This window comes from Anthonomus grandis, chromosome 13 (assembly GCF_022605725.1).
Source record: "Anthonomus grandis grandis chromosome 13, icAntGran1.3, whole genome shotgun sequence".
Classification (NCBI taxonomy): Eukaryota; Metazoa; Arthropoda; class Insecta; order Coleoptera; family Curculionidae; genus Anthonomus; species Anthonomus grandis.
Window position 1 is genome coordinate 2,610,168 of NC_065558.1, and position 15,978 is coordinate 2,626,145.

Genomic DNA, 15,978 nt, shown 5'->3' on the forward strand with positions numbered 1-15,978 from the left:
TGGAAATAAATACACAATATATGCTTATTAAAAAAGATTTTTTAATACCACACACTATCTCTGTTGGCAACAATAGTATGTCTACGCAATCACAATTTGTCATAAATACTAGTGCAAAAATACTATTACTAGTTTTATTTTCGGTAAACGCGCTCATTCATACCCACATAGATAATTTTCCGACGATTTTTTCTTTTATTTATATCATATCAGTATACGATATTCTAAAATTTATTAAAAAATATATAATAAAAAGGAAACGTATGATATGGCTAATGTAATTAAAAAAAAAAAATAAATATACAAAATACTTTTTTTACAAACTACTAAAGCTCCACAACAAGTATAATATGTACATAAAGTTAAATAAATCAGTTCAAAAAACGCTAAAATAGTAACTTTGAAAAATGGCACTAAACTTATAATATTATAATTTGCCAATAACCAATTTTTAAGCTTAATTTTAATTCAAATTACGCAAAGTGCCACCTCTCTATTCGATAAAATATAAAATATTATAATTAAAAAATAAAAACATGAGACAAAGAGATCGCAACAAACATCCGACAGTCCAAAGTGTGTCACCAAAATATTCTTGCACAAAAATATTTTATTACACACTAAAATCCTAATAGCTGGTCTCGTTTTGAATATCAATTCCCCATATTTTAAAATAGTGTTTCTATTAAGCCTTTAAAACATTAAAAAGAAAACCTACATGGTGCAACCTAAGCTCAATAACAAATAAATAAATTCTCTTCTTTGCAAACCATTCTTTCTTCTACTCACTACTAAATAACAACAGACTGAATATTAGTTCATCCCAGTCATAAAAGAAAATGATACTAGATTGTCTTAAATCAGCTACTTTAAAGGTGCTAAGTTAACAAGTAATTCCCTCTATAGGCTTTTGGCAACATATTTTTACATATTTCGGTTAATTTATTTAGGGAGCGAACTAATCTCCAGTCCGTTCCATCACAAGATTTTGGGGATTTTTTTTTTTGTTTAAACCTTAAATTCAAATACGCGTGTACATTATTGTGAAATTAGGCACAGTCTCATGTCATTTATACAGATACAGCTCTCTAATAAATGCTTACATCCCTAAGAATATTTCACCTATATTGCTAGATTATTTTGTTGGTTTAAAGCTGTTCCGCAACTTGAGTGTTTATGTGTGTCATTTCTAGCAATATAGGATATAGTCCGTCACATAATAACATTAATAGCAGCTCGTTCGCGAGCTGAATTTAACGCTAGTGTTGTTTGGCGGCATCTTTAGCGGCCAGAATTAAGGGCGTTAAACTTGCGAGCGGTCGGGCAAGTTTTAAAAAGGGATGCTGAAAAATAAGAGCGAATTAAATAACGTAAGAATTTGTGTTGTTCAACTATACAAGAACATTTAAGTATTTTTTTTATGGTGTAAGTTAACGTTTTTTGTATAAGAATCTAACCTCATGAATCTTCATAACTCGATGGTAAGTCTGCATCTATTATTTGGTTACCAGTTTTATTCCATAAAAGCAATACAGTAAATGGCATGGAAAACTTGAGAAAAGAAGAGAAAAAAAAACAGACTAGACAAATGATAAAAAAATTTACAAAATGTTTTAAGTTCAAAGTTGAAAATAAGAGATCAGGGCAGACCACTCTTTATATGAAGTGGAAGCTATCAGAGACTTTATGCTGTAGCAATAATTTTTAAGGCACTCTATTAAAATTAGAGGTTCCCAAAAAAATAAGCCAAGTGAGTACAGTAATACGAGTAAACAGTATTTTGGTTAGAAAGGTCTAAAAGATGAAAAACAAACTGAAGCTTAGAACACAAGTTATCTATCTATGTGACACTTCCAGTTTAAGCAGAGTTAATGTAAAATCCTAATAGTTATTATAAATTCTAATAATCTGTTAGTTTAGCGATAGTTTTTCTTTGATTTTGGGTTTTTACGTTTAAGTAACTTTCATTTATTTGTGAGGTGCATAAAATTAATAAAAACCGTTTCATCTGAATTTAAATGCAATTTGTTTTTACAAAAATAATCTTCAGATGCATAAAGCACAGCACGTAATTGCAATTTTACTTCACTGACTAAATTATCATTAAAAATCTGCTGGATTAACCACAATTGAAAACTAAGTTGTTTGCAAAATCCAAGTATGTTAAACACAAAGCCTAAGGATCCAAAAGAGTTTGTACGCTATGTTTCTATGAAAGAAAGCCATGTCTATCCGTATTTAGGCTCTAAGGACAATGGATCAGTTTTAAGGTCCTAACACTTGTTCAAAGAAGATTGAACTCAATGACAACGAAGGATCGAAAATAACCAGCAAACATTTAATAGTATTGATGCTTTTGAGATTTAAACAAAAGTAATTGTTATTATCAAAGCTTTAAAAAACATCAAAAAGGTAAATATAATAAAAGTAATGTTACTACTACACAATTAATAAACTCTACAAGAGATGTAAAAACATTACAGACCTAAAAAAATAGAATTTAAGACAATTAATATATCCGAGTAAAATTCCGCTAGCGAATATGCCCTTTCCACTAATAACATTTTAAGGTTGTGACTTAAAAATGTGATTTTCCTCTTTAATTCTGGGTGGGAGATGCTTAATTATCACACAGCCCTCATAGAATTTTTTTGTGAAAGTAGATCTAGGCATGGGCAGGCATAAATTACGAGAATATTAAGAGATAAACCATGACAAAGCTATGACCCGTATGTCATACAGTTCTAGTTTTTGCAGCAGAATCTTACGGCTTACACAATTAAAAGCTTTAGATAAATCGCAAAAGAGTGCTGCAGAAACTCCACCACCATTAATCTGGCTATCCAGTTGGAAAAAAAAGATGTTTTCATTATTGCTAGCTATTAAATAGTTTAAATTGGCAGGCTGTGATATTATTTCTGCTATGCATTGAACATTTTTTTCCGCCGTTCTCTAAATTTATTACACATCAGAAAATAATGCTCTAACGTTCGTAATTTACCACATTCATTATCTACTAATTTAAGTCTTTTATTATACTGTGGATATATAAGACATGAAAGCTTCTAATCCATCTTATTGCTTTTACCAGTTATTTCTTTGATAAACCATTCTTCCTTTTTAAGCAAAGAAAAATGTTGTTTGAAGCGATTTCCTTTTTCTGAATTTGACTGTATAATTTGCCATTGTGTCTAGTGGCTTATCAACTAATTCATTTTCTCCAGTTCCTGACCCTTACCCAGAAAAATTACACGAAAATGTTTGCAGCGCGCAATTCATAATAATTATTTAGTACAAACATTTTGTATTTAGTCAGTGAACTTTTACTATCAGAAAAGATAATGTCATGGTTTGACCTTTACAAGCTGAAACAGCATTTAAGAGCTTCGTACATTGCGTAACAATTCCGCTGATTTCTCACTCGAGAAATCTGTAAGTTTAAATGTTTCCATTGTATTTTTTTATGACAAAAGGCGCATCCGCTTTAGTACTGAACCATCAGGAAATATTTGATTACAACTACTCCATATTGTTAATTGTTTGTCTAAAAACCCTTGTTTAAATTTTAAGGTGCCTAATGATTTTAGGAGGTCATTACTAAAACCGAGTATTTCAATAGGGAATATGGCGTATTTTCTTTCCTATAATACAATTTTTAAATTGTTATCCACAAATAACTTTCCACTGTTATTATCTATTTGTCAATAAATTAATAAAATAGAATAGTTCCGGTGCAGATCTATAATAAGCATTTAGATTTATAAACAATTAAATACTTACTTTAAGCAAATCTCTTGCCGGCGATCGTTTCTCCACTTCGACGGCCAAACACTGATCCAGAAAATCTTGAAAAGGAGCCGAAAGTTTCTCCTTTTCCTTTATATCCGGTTTACCATTGGTAGCGATCAAGTACAATGCCCTTAAGGGGTTTTCGTTTAAATAAGGCGGTTCTCCCTCGATCATTTCGATGGCCATTATACCTAGCGACCAAACGTCCACCTGGAAAACAATAAGAAACCGTCAGCAATCTCTGTATTTCGGTAATTTCTTGGTGGTTTACGCACTTTAGGGCCATATTGTTTCCTGGTTACTACCTCCGGAGCCATCCAGTATGGGGTGCCTACCATTGTGGTTCTTTTGGACTGCTCCGGACTAATTTGGGCGCAAAAACCAAAGTCCGCTACAGAAAATAAAATAATGTTATTGCCATTATAAAACTTTTAAAATAAAGGCGGATCATTTCAACAATTCCTTCTCGTCTTTTATAAACGATATCCTGAATTATATTTATAATCTGTATAATTATACTTGAGTAATCAATAAATTTGTCAGCAACCTTTTAAACAGTGCTAAGATATAGGAATGCCACTGATGTACATATTACGTTTAATAATTCAATAAGAAATAATGGGTGGAATGCATAAAAAGTAGTATATGCTAATGCTTCAAGTATGTACTACATTTCTAAGGTTTACACTACACTAATGAAGCATTTACTACTGTCTGTAGCATATACTACTATGTACGCGATACATAGATGTGCATCGTCAAAAAGTATACGAACAAAGAAAAGAATACAATTATGACGATTTATATCGAAAGTTATTTAGGTAATTACCATAAATTTAATAGATTTTTCTATCCCAATCATCTAATCACGCTTTGATATTTTAGATTTAACAGAGAAAAAGTAGAGTGGCTTGAACATTATTTTCTCCAAGATGATAATGAACCGGTGGAAACAAGGGGTGGAGCCCTGTCACCGACTCGGAAAATGGAGGTTTTTTTGAGAAGTTTAGGTGTTTCTAGTAAATTAACTTTGTAATTTGAAAAATGTAAATAACTTTTCTTACAGGAGATCCTGGATTTCAGCAAGGAGTTGGTGTTGATCTAGACATCAGTCAAAGCACTGTATCCAGAACCTTAGCCACGGTATCTAAAGCAATTTATTCAAAAAGAAACAATTGGATAAAGTTCCCCAACACTAACGAATTGCTTAGAGTTGCTATTAATGAGGAAGCACGTGGTGAGCGAATGCCCAGGGTTCTAGGTGTTATTGACTGTACCCATGTAAAAATAACAAAACCATCTATTTACGGAGATGAATACGTGAACAGAAAAGGGGTATGCTCAATAAATGTTTACAAGTGTGGATGCATCTTGGCCAGGCTCCGTACACGATAGTCGAATTTGGCGAAACTCCATAGTGCATGGAATTATGTATAATAATGTGCACGAAGCAGCTTTATTAGGTGATGAAGGATATGGTGTTGCCCCGTGGTTATTGACACCATATAAAAATCCGACTACACGAATGCAAGAAAATTATAATTTAATCCATGCAAAGGAACGATGTGTCATAGAGCGCTGCTTTGGTCAGTCAAAACGGCGTTTTCCAATGCTCCAATATACTTTTCGCCTAAAAACTGAAAACATTCTGAAACATATGTGAGTGACTAATACCAGAGGGTAATCAAGCACAAATTCGAAATCAAGGTACACAGCGCAGAAATGAAGTTGCTGAGTTTTTATTTCGTAATGATAACTAACATACCTAATAATTTAAGTTATTATTATTATTATGATAATTATATACTAAATAGGTAACTTATGAATTGTTTAATAATAAACTAAGTATAAAAAAGTAACAACTAAATAAACTAATTATTTCAATTTTAAGTTTGTGACAAAATATCAAACTATAAAAGAAATAAATGGATACTACACCTCATATTATATTTAAATTATGAGTTCATACGTAGATTTTATATTACTGTTAATAATCCCCGCCTAATTCAACGGTCAACTAACTGTTAATTTTTTTAGTGCATCTTCTTTTTCGTTTTTAATTTTTGGTGTCATCTTTTTATCAAATAAAATTTGATAACTTTCAGGTAGAGTAACAAATAATACTTCTTCGTTTTAATCTTGTCCTAGCTCTTTTGTTGCATCGGAATCTGAAGAATCACTCGTAGTTAAACCAGTATTATAATCACTGAACTTTTAAAAAGTTTGGATCCGAACCGAATTACATAAACACACTTAATACTAATAGACGCACTGATAGAAAAACGAGTTTTGACAAGTGTCTTGTCAATTTTGAGATACTTTTGTCTTAAGTAGTAGGTACTTCTGTTGGGCCGTACAGTATAGTATATACTTCATAGGCGAAGTAGATACTTTTATGTAAAAGCAAATGCTACAAAGTAAATAATTTTTAGCGAAGCATTAGCATCTACTACTTTTTATGCATGTTTCTTTTTGCCACCAGGAATTTGTGCTTGGAAACGATTTATATTCTGGGCTCTAAAAAATTCGTAGTTCTACAGAACCAGTATCGTGTTAACGAATTAATATATTTAGTTTATAATGCCAATACAACATTGTGGTTCACAAGACCTCATAAAAAAAATAATTCTAGAATTGACAAAACTATTTTAAGGATTTCAAAACGTTGCCCCAGAAAAACTGTCAGGCAAATGAAATCATCACAAGTGAAATCTCGGAGCAATTTGGTGTTGTAGGCCATAAGAAACATTCTACCTGATGGAGGTCTTTATGGAAGAGTCGCTGTTAAGAAGCCTCTTTTATCATTATTTTATTTTAAAAGACATTTTAAAATTAATAAGTTTCAAAAATGCACAAATGGACAATATGGTATTAGCCGACACGTGTTTCTGCTTTTTGCCAGTCAAGGCCAGAGCAACCAGAGAAAGTGAAGAAAAAAACCTAAGGGCTCACTTGTGTGATTAAACATTAATGTTAGTCGATTTAGTTTCAAAGAGTGTTTTTTTTTTTTTAGTAGTTTAGCACAGAGAGTTAAGTGTGAACCTAATACTAACCGAGATATTTTAAAAAATCTTGAAGAAAGAAGTTATAACCTTGAGTTATATTGAGCATTATCTGAGAAACTATCAATTCCACAAGAAAAATCATTCTAGTCATTTTGAAAGATCGCATTAAAACCTACAGATTTTATAATAACCTTTAATATTGTCACATTAATACCAACTGAGATATTTAAGAGAATTTTTGAGTAAGTGGTTTAGCCTTGTGTCAAAGTTCCAGGAGCATTATCTGAAAAAGTATTAATCTCTCAAGTAAAATCATTCTAGATTTTTTTCATACATTTATTTAATGTGAAAATTATATTTTAATTATACAGTGTAAACAAAATTGGGCCGCACTCAGATCTCTTCACTGTATTTTTTGCACATTGTTTATAGACACTGACTGAATTCTTTCACAAAGATAACTTCTCAAAATAAGATGTCTTCCATAAAGGAAAAAACATGTCACAACATCTTTTAATTTAGGTATTTAATTTTTCATTTATTCCAGGAATGTGATGAATGTTTTTTTTAAGGAATTCGAGGTAAGTTTCTATGTTTTCAAATATTTGGGAGTGATTTTCTATGTCGTGCCTTACCTAACTTTTGCTCTTCGTGGGAAACATTCTTCCAGGGATTATACATTTTCTATTTTATTCCAGCCAATTAATATGTATGCCATGCTTTATATTAATACATCACCACACTTATATTAATCATTTTCAATTCATGCATAGCTTTAATTATCAATGTGAATATTGCCCTTAATTAATCGTAGTATTTTATAATGTAAATGCTGTATTATGTAGTGGAAATAACTTTAACAATACCAGATACTCACTCAGTTTAACAGATCCATCCAATCCAAGCAAAATATTATCAGATTTAATGTCCCTATGAATAACTTGGTTCGAATGCAAGAAATCCAAGGCCTGCAGCACTTCCCTGCATACTGCGGCAATTTGGCCTTCGTCCATACAAGTTTCAGTTACTACATCAGTCAGTGAACCACCTGGAAGGTATTCCATCACCACCCAAAGTTCCTGAAATATCACTCATTTGAAAATAAATATTCAATTTTATTATATTCCTTTTACGGTACATACCTCATTAACTAAATAACTATCTAAATAGTTGACAACGTTACTGTGTTTATTCTCCCGCATGACTAAAATCTCATTTATGATCAGTTCTTTTTTAGGCTGCTGAGAAAGATTCATCTGCTTTATGGCGACTTCCATGCCTGTACTGGTTTCTATGGCCGTATAAACTGTTCCGGAAGCCCTAAAAAAATTTAACAATAAATTTAGTTATTTTTTTAAGTCCAAACCGTTCATATTACCCCTGTCCGATCTTATCCAATTTCGTGTATTTTCTATTGGGATCCCCAACTGAAACGATGCTACGTAATTTCTCTAAAATTTCCTCGTCGCTCATCTTTTTCTTTCGCTTTTCGGACGCCGCCCGGGACATTTCGGGACCCGGAGGGTTCTTGAAAAATACTTAGAATTTAGCTTAAAATCACTCAAATTTGTGTGTGAAATTACCTTGTTTCTATCTAGAACAGGGACACCACTGCTAGCACTATTGGAATTGGCAGTGGCCGGTGGAGGACAAGTAGTATTGATGTGAGAGGGGCTTAAACTATGGGGTGCCGTCGAGGTTATGATTGGTGGTTTTTCATCTTCAATAGGTTTGGTGTACTAAAAATGGTAAAATGTAAAAAATTCAAGTTAGAGAATAATAAAGAATAAATAATTTTTTTTCCAAGAACACACAAACCACTGAAAGAAATTCTATTTTATTATTGATACATTGAAGTGTAAACTGATTTTTTTCTGCGTGAATAAATGCAAAAATTAAATGCACTACAGCCTATTTTATACAGCCCTTCTTGCAAAACAGGTACAACTGGTTCTGGGTGTGTTCCTTGAATTATTATCCCATTGCAGAAAAAAAAGATATTACATAGTATTTTATGGAATATTATATATGATCTTTCTAAAGGATTTGTTGAAATATCGATTTGCTTTTGAATTTATAGACTTTTTAGACAAAAAATGGTACATATCCATGTTTTTGTTGATTTTAATTATAAAACAAAATCTATTAGATATTTTCAGAAAATCCTATGATAGGCTTTACTGGATTATTATAGGAAAGTTTTGGTGTAAGAATTATGCAAATCGGTGAAAAATTGTGGAAGATACGGCGGGAACCGTTTTAAAAAAGTGCGTTTCAAGAAAAACGTTTATTCATTAATCTTCAGAATAAGTTCTTCAATAGTGAATACATCATTTACTATCATTCTGGAATTTACTTATAATGATATGATGAAGTTTTTCATCGTTTAAATGTAATTTTGATCATCCAACAGTAACCGTATTCATTAATATTATGAAATGGTATTCTTTGTCTCAACGAAGACTGTTTATTAAATTAATGAACACTTTTGTTTAAATCAAATGCGGTAAATTATTATCCCAATGAAAAGCTTCATTAATATTATGTAAAGTGATTTATTTGACTACATCTTGATATTAATAACTAAAATTCATTATATTAAAGAACAAACTACATTAGCATAATGATTTACCTATCTAAGACAAATTTTCATAATAATAATGAAACAATCTCATTGATCCTATGCATATTGTACATTTCCTCAATCTCCGCTGTTAATATATATTTTGAGAGTCTTTTCTTGTCTCGAACGCACGCGACCGGAGGTCAGAGGTGACTCGCTTAATGGCCTGTGCTTCTGCATTTTACGTGGTTTTTTAAAACAATAGTGGAGTATAGATTCAAGAAAGTTTCGATAGTTTGGAAAAGTGATATTTGGGTTCAACAATAGTTTAGAACGACGGGATAAGTAAATATCAAAAAGTTGAAATTAGCCAGAGGTGAGTATCTAAGTTTTCTATATTCAAAATTATTTTATTGTTTCTAGTTTCTACATTTAAACCGTATACAGTAGTACGTATCTCCAATTTTCATCATCCAAAAGCCGATAACTGAAAAATGGCCTTTGTATAAAAATTCATCTGGATATAGACTGGTATGAGCTTTAAATAAAATAAGTAAATATTATAATAATTTGATCTACTTATGTTTGTAACGTTTACAGATTGACATGGATTTTACGTTGGCGTTCAATAGTATGTCAAGCAAGGATGGATTGTTGGAAGGATGGGATAAGTCATGGGAAAAACTGTACTCGTTCCTAAAGATAGAAAATCACGTAAAGGATAAATCAGTTAAAACTTTGGTGGAAAAACTTAATGATTCGATGATGACCATCTCAGAGAGTAAGTAGAATTGTTACAATATATTGCCTCTCAGTGTTCTTTAATAATAAATAAAGCCAAAGTGACGTGAAAAACCATTCAAAAAACTTCATGTTCCTTAAGATTTTTATAGGTTTTAATTTCATGTTAATAATCTCTTAATTTATTTATCGTTTTGTAGATGGGCGTAATGCTGCCTTAATCTGGATGTTACATGGGTATTTAGTGCCCACAACAAAAATTGTTAAAAAATATTGTACAGGAAAAAAAAACAACTACCAAATATACCATAAAAGACGCTCAAGAGTCAGTTATCTACATTGCAAGCAGTCTTATGGAAATCGAGGAGAGAATAGACCACCTTAAAAAAAACAAAAGTATTCCTACAGCCATCCATTTATGCTACAGGCAACAGTATTTTTGAAATTGATGAAATATTTGTCAATTTTGATGATATCAGATTTAAATTTACCAACATAATAAGGGCATTAGATATATGTTTTAAATTAATTTATATCTTCGATTTAGAATTTCCTCATGAAAGTGACATGTTTTTTTTCATTTTTACAAACAAATTTTTTTCAATTCAGTGATGTAAAATCCAAATACACGAAAGTGCAATTTCTAAATATGTATCTGAATACCGCAGAACAAATAAAAGTATAACTTTATAATGTGTATTTATTTTCTCCAAAATAAAAAATTACCTAAAACAAATTAATACTTATCTATAGTGGTTCTCAGGGAACTGCATAAAATTGTGCGGAAACTATGCATTGGAAAATTTTTTAAATTTGACAATGCTGTAGAGAAATTGGAGTATACAACTAAAATATTTTTAGCTTTGCAAACCGACAACGTGTTTGTTTTTTTATACAGAACATCCAATCGGTTTTATACAGATTATTCCACAATCGATCGAAGCACGTCATCAAATCATAATAAAATAAAAAACGATTTATTGCAAGAACGAATAATTTCATTAAATCAATAATTAAATGAATGAAAAAAAATCAACGAAACAAAGAACAATTTCATTTCCTCAATGAATAATTTCATTAAATCAATGAATTGATTAATTTATTCAATGAATATGGTTAATTGACATAAAGAATATGAGTCATTATTGCTAAGAAAAGCCTTTTAAATTAGTGATATAATTTCATTGGAATAATAAAGTCATTCATTACGGCAAAGAATAGTTTTCATAATATTTATGAAACGTTTAGTAGGAATAATAATTTCGGTTTTTATTTTAAAGAACAATGTTCATTAACATAATGAAATCCCTTTCATATGGTTAATCATTGCCTTAATGAAGATTTTCATTGTATTTATGTTAATTTTTCGTTCAGTGTATATGATTTCTTATGAAAGTATGCTGACTGAATTTAGTATGGTTAGATTAAGTATTAGACGAAGTTTAAATGATGTACTATTTATATATAATACTGTCAACAATTTAAAGTATAAGAAATGTTCCTTGATTAACAACATAACTTTTGTGGTTACTAAAATAAACTTGAGAATAAGAAATAAAAAGCTGTTCCAATGTTTAACTCCAAGTAGTTCGCAAATAAATCGAATGATGTACCACAGTAATGAATATATACCAAAAATGTGATATAGATTTCTTTAATAGTTCTTTAGGACAAATTAGATCTGTGATTTTAGGTAGTTCAAAGTATAAGTAGTACACATATTTGTTTTAGAACCTGCTATATGTATTTGTATGTTTTTTATATTGTTAATTTATTTAGTTAGTATATTTTAGTTGTAGTCTTTCTTTTTCTCACCTTTACTGGCTTAGTAAGCACTCTTCGCATGTAATTACATTTCCAATGTGTTTGTGAGAGTGTAATAAATAAATAAATAAATTTAAAAAAAATAAATAAATATTTTTTTATAATATATTGAACTGTTGAGCGACTTCTTGAAACTAATTTTCCTATTACTCTTTGAGATTTTCATTCTTGATATAATTTTATTAGCAAATCTTTGATTTCCTGTGGCTCTTCTGATAATTTGCGACCCATTTTAAAATTTACTATTGCTCTTTAGAAGAACCAATAACCAACTGTGTGCTAAATATCCTTTAGAATCTATATTTAGCAATTTTTTGCAACCAAAAGATAAGAGAATTCCTTTGACATTATTACTGCAATTTGCTAATGGACGAATAGTTTTCCCTCGTTGAGATTTTATCAGATTATCTTATTTCTTTTAAAGGTTTTAAATAAGTTAAAAAAAAAACTGTATATTTATTTTTTGGGAAAGAAAGAAAGAAAGAAAATGTGCTATATTACGTAAGACAACAAAATCTTGTGTACAAGCATCCTAAAAACTAAAAAATTCCAAATTCACTTTAAATTTCAAACAAACATAACTTCTAAAACACTTTACCATAAAATTCACACACGTTACCAAAATTAATCATAACAAAACAGATTGAGAAAAAAAAGCATCTTTTTGTTAAATTTCATTAAAAAATAAGTAAAGCTGTCAATAAAACAGAATTTAGAAGAAGAAGAGCCTACATATCCACCGACTTGCTTTTAAATTTTTACTTAGTGCGAGGTAGCATTCTTGTATTAACTATGAAAAATTGGGGTGGACCAATAATAAATCTCCAAACTGTAAGTATATTTATATCTTAAATTTTTGTAAATAAATAAAATTAAAAATATGTTCAAATAACAATTAACACAATTTAGAAGAATAGAAAACAATAAGAAGAAGACTTTTTTTAAAGACACATCCAACAATCTATCTTATGACATTCAAGGGGTGACCTACTTGAGAAAATGTTCTGAGATTAATTGGAAATGTAGAAACACTTAATCATAACTTGGTGAATGGGTGTAATAATTATAATGAACAATTTTTCATAAATATATACCGGATACTGAATTTAAAAAATTAATAATCTACTTACAATACTCTTAGTCCTTTCGGGTCTGCTAGCAATAGGTGGTGGTGGAGCTTCATCTTCAATTTCAGAACTTGGAGCATGAATGGGACTATGATAAGAATGGGGTCCTGCCTCAATATCTGTGGGAGTTGTGCTGCTTGGACTGGAGCTAGACACACGACTCAAAGATGATCCTATCACCAACAACATTGATTAACTCACACTAACCCATCAAACTATATAGTTGCAGCTTTACCTGAATGAGTTGTTGTATTAGTCTTAGTCATATATTTTGTATTAGGGGGTTCCTTGCTGCTGTTGTCATACCAATTCAGAACATCCAGTACTGCCTGAGGGTTGTTTTTCTGCTCCTGCTTGCTGATGTTGGAGTTCATCAGCAGTCGGGACCATGCTTCAGGCATCCCCTTTAACAAAGGAAATAGGGATGCAATCTATTTTCTTGTCTCATAACACTCAACTATGTGAATAATCTGATCTATTCAAAAATGTATAGATTTTTTTGGGTCAAAGTCTAAATTTGCCCTATCTAAAAATAGCACATTAAAATATGCCAACTACCTGAGTTTTTTACCTATTTTTGTGTCGGGTTTAGGTTATAAGAAAGAAAGAAAGAAAATGTGCTATATTACGTAAGACAACAAAATCTTGTGTACAAGCATCCTAAAAACTAAAAAATTCCAAATTCACTTTAAATTTCAAACAAACATAACATCTAAAACACTTTACCATAAAATTAACCATAACAAAACAGATTGAGAAAAAAAAAGCATCTTTTTGATAAATTTCATTAAAAAATAAGTAACAGAATTTAGAAGAAGTAAATTAAATTATTTAACAGGAAACAAAACTAAAACACTAAAATGATGTCAGAGCACAGGTTAAAAGGTATCATTAAAAAAATCGTCAAGGCTATAATATGCCCTGGATAATAAAAGTGATTTTAATTCCTTTTTGAATCTCTTAACTTCTATATGGTTGCATGAATGCAAGGATTTGGTAACATTACAGCTTTAAGAACCATTATAGACTAAATAATTAAAATTAAATGCATTATAGAGGCACAATATACCTATCTAATATTATAAAAGTTTCACTAAAATTAATCTAAGCCCAAGTATATCTAAGAGTGTGTTAAAAAATAGATGACCAAATAATCATTTACATCTGTAATTAAAAGTCATAAATAAGCTATTCTGTAAAAAGTGATTTATTAAATAAAACATACCATTGCCTGGATGAGTTCTATAATTATATTTTATAATTCTGACATAAGTATTGTTGCTTTTCCTTGGAGATGATGCGGTATTACTCTTTTTATACAATAAAGCATGTTTTAATTGAAGAAATGAGAGAAGTGCCTATAAATGAGGACATTTTGAAAAACTTAGTTTAGTTTAGTTCTTAATATGTGGTTTCTTATAATATTTTTCTATAGGCATTAGTAATGTATATATTTTATTTATTGCATAGATGCACCCAAATTATTAGTATAATTAATTGTGCATCTAATCCAAAATTTGTATTTATATTGTACCTATTTTTTTAAATAAACTTCTTATTATTATAAAGGTTACCAAAATGTTAATCAGCATAGTTTTTGAAATATCAAATTAAAATTAAAAGCAGTTTTCCTATTTATAACTACCTAAATATGCTGTAGTAGATTTTTATAAAATTGTTCATTTTTGTTTCTAGTAATATCCTAATTTAAAGCTAATTAAATTATTAACTATAGTGGCATCTTACGGGACACTTTTTCAAACTTAATTGGGAAAAAATGTATGTCATTACAATTATTGTAGATCATACAACTAAAAATAACATTGAAAAATATCAAGAAAATAAACTACATGTTATATAAGACAAGTACTAAAGACCTATTTGCATTTTCAGATTCATGTTTATAGAAACTTTTTAAAATACCATGTATGTACTATATAACTTGTATAATCAACCCAAACATCATAAAATATCAATTTACCAAGTTCTTACATCTGGCAGCACCATGTTAATGAAGAGAACCAACCAAAGCATGCACTATTCAGTTATATATTATTACAACTCATGCCTGTGCTAACAAAAATTAATAAGTAAAGTATACAAGTGTAGATCTACTCTCAAAGCAGCTAAATTAAAAAAAAAAACATTTAAACAAGCTAAATCTTACTTACTTTCAAAGGCAGCTTGTAACAAATCGTGATATTATTCAATTATCTCAGACACAAATAAATAATAACAAGCTCCTACCCTACCAAACATTAAAAGCTCAATTTTAAGCAATACTTACTGTGAATTCTCCAGATATTGGATCGAAGCCAACATGTACTGTATGCTCGAAATTGGTTGGATAAGAAATGTTCGGCTTATCCGAGGAATATTTTGACAAAGTCGATGCTTTCTTAGTCTTAAGGTTCTTCTTTTTCCGGTCGGCATCTTCGGGTTCTTTGGGCAAGGGCCTGTCCACCGAGATAGTATTTACAAAATCAGTGCCTCGGTTAGATGTTAACCGGACAGGAGGTGCTGGTGGTTTCTCATCATCAGAAGACATCCTTACTGGAATAATTCGATGTTAGACTACCGCAGGATTGTATAAGACCTTTTCATTCATATATTTTGAACAAAAGGGAAACGTGGGCATGGAAAAGTCGAAATTTACATGGGCGGGCCGGTAGAATGCGTCAGCCAAGCTTCAAAAGGTCCTTTATCTATATTAGGTACTTACCGGAACTATGACAGGCACTGTGCTTAGAAATTATTTAATCAAGTGACTGAACACTTGAAAAAGGTTTTAAACAATTAAAAAACAAACATTTAAAAAGTAAATGTACAGAAAAAATTATTTAAAGTAATTGGAAATTATTTATAATAAAGTCCACCATTTTATCCAAGTAGCGCTTTTTGACGTTAGACGACACTCGCGACAGATGAG

At 30.4% G+C, this 15,978-nt stretch overlaps 1 protein-coding gene and 1 long non-coding RNA gene across 2 annotated transcripts; one reads left to right on the top strand and one right to left on the bottom strand.

Moving 5' to 3' along the window:
• Positions 1–21: 21 nt before the first annotated feature.
• Positions 22–15,964, bottom strand: LOC126744233 (serine/threonine-protein kinase Pak). The gene is made up of 11 exons (XM_050451591.1): positions 15,772–15,964; positions 15,337–15,602; positions 13,285–13,453; positions 13,053–13,222; positions 8,378–8,533; positions 8,173–8,321; positions 7,937–8,114; positions 7,672–7,873; positions 4,065–4,180; positions 3,781–3,999; positions 22–1,343 (listed from the first exon to the last, which is right to left on the bottom strand). Exons 2-11 carry the CDS (start codon positions 15,595–15,597, stop codon positions 1,260–1,262), a joined length of 1,704 nt encoding a protein of 567 aa, XP_050307548.1. The 5' UTR covers positions 15,598–15,602; positions 15,772–15,964; the 3' UTR covers positions 22–1,259.
• On the top strand, positions 9,815–10,583 carry LOC126744238 (uncharacterized). The gene is made up of 3 exons (XR_007663085.1): positions 9,815–9,888; positions 9,958–10,138; positions 10,299–10,583. It is a non-coding gene; the product is annotated as an uncharacterized LOC126744238 (long non-coding RNA).
• Positions 15,965–15,978: the final 14 nt, after the last annotated feature.

What these genes read in the sequence shown, in the direction of transcription:
- LOC126744233 (XM_050451591.1), bottom strand. Translation starts at nt 15,597, where the DNA reads ATGTCTTCTGATGATGAGAAACCACCAGCACCTCCTGTCCGGTTAACA. An exon ending in TTGGATAAGATCGGACAGGG is followed by an intron (nt 8,115 to 8,172) that starts GTAATATGAACG and finishes AAATTTTTTTAG; the next exon opens with GGCTTCCGGAACAGTTTATA. An exon ending in GGATGGATCTGTTAAACTGA is followed by an intron (nt 4,181 to 7,671) that starts GTGAGTATCTGG and finishes TATTTTCTGTAG; the next exon opens with CGGACTTTGGTTTTTGCGCC.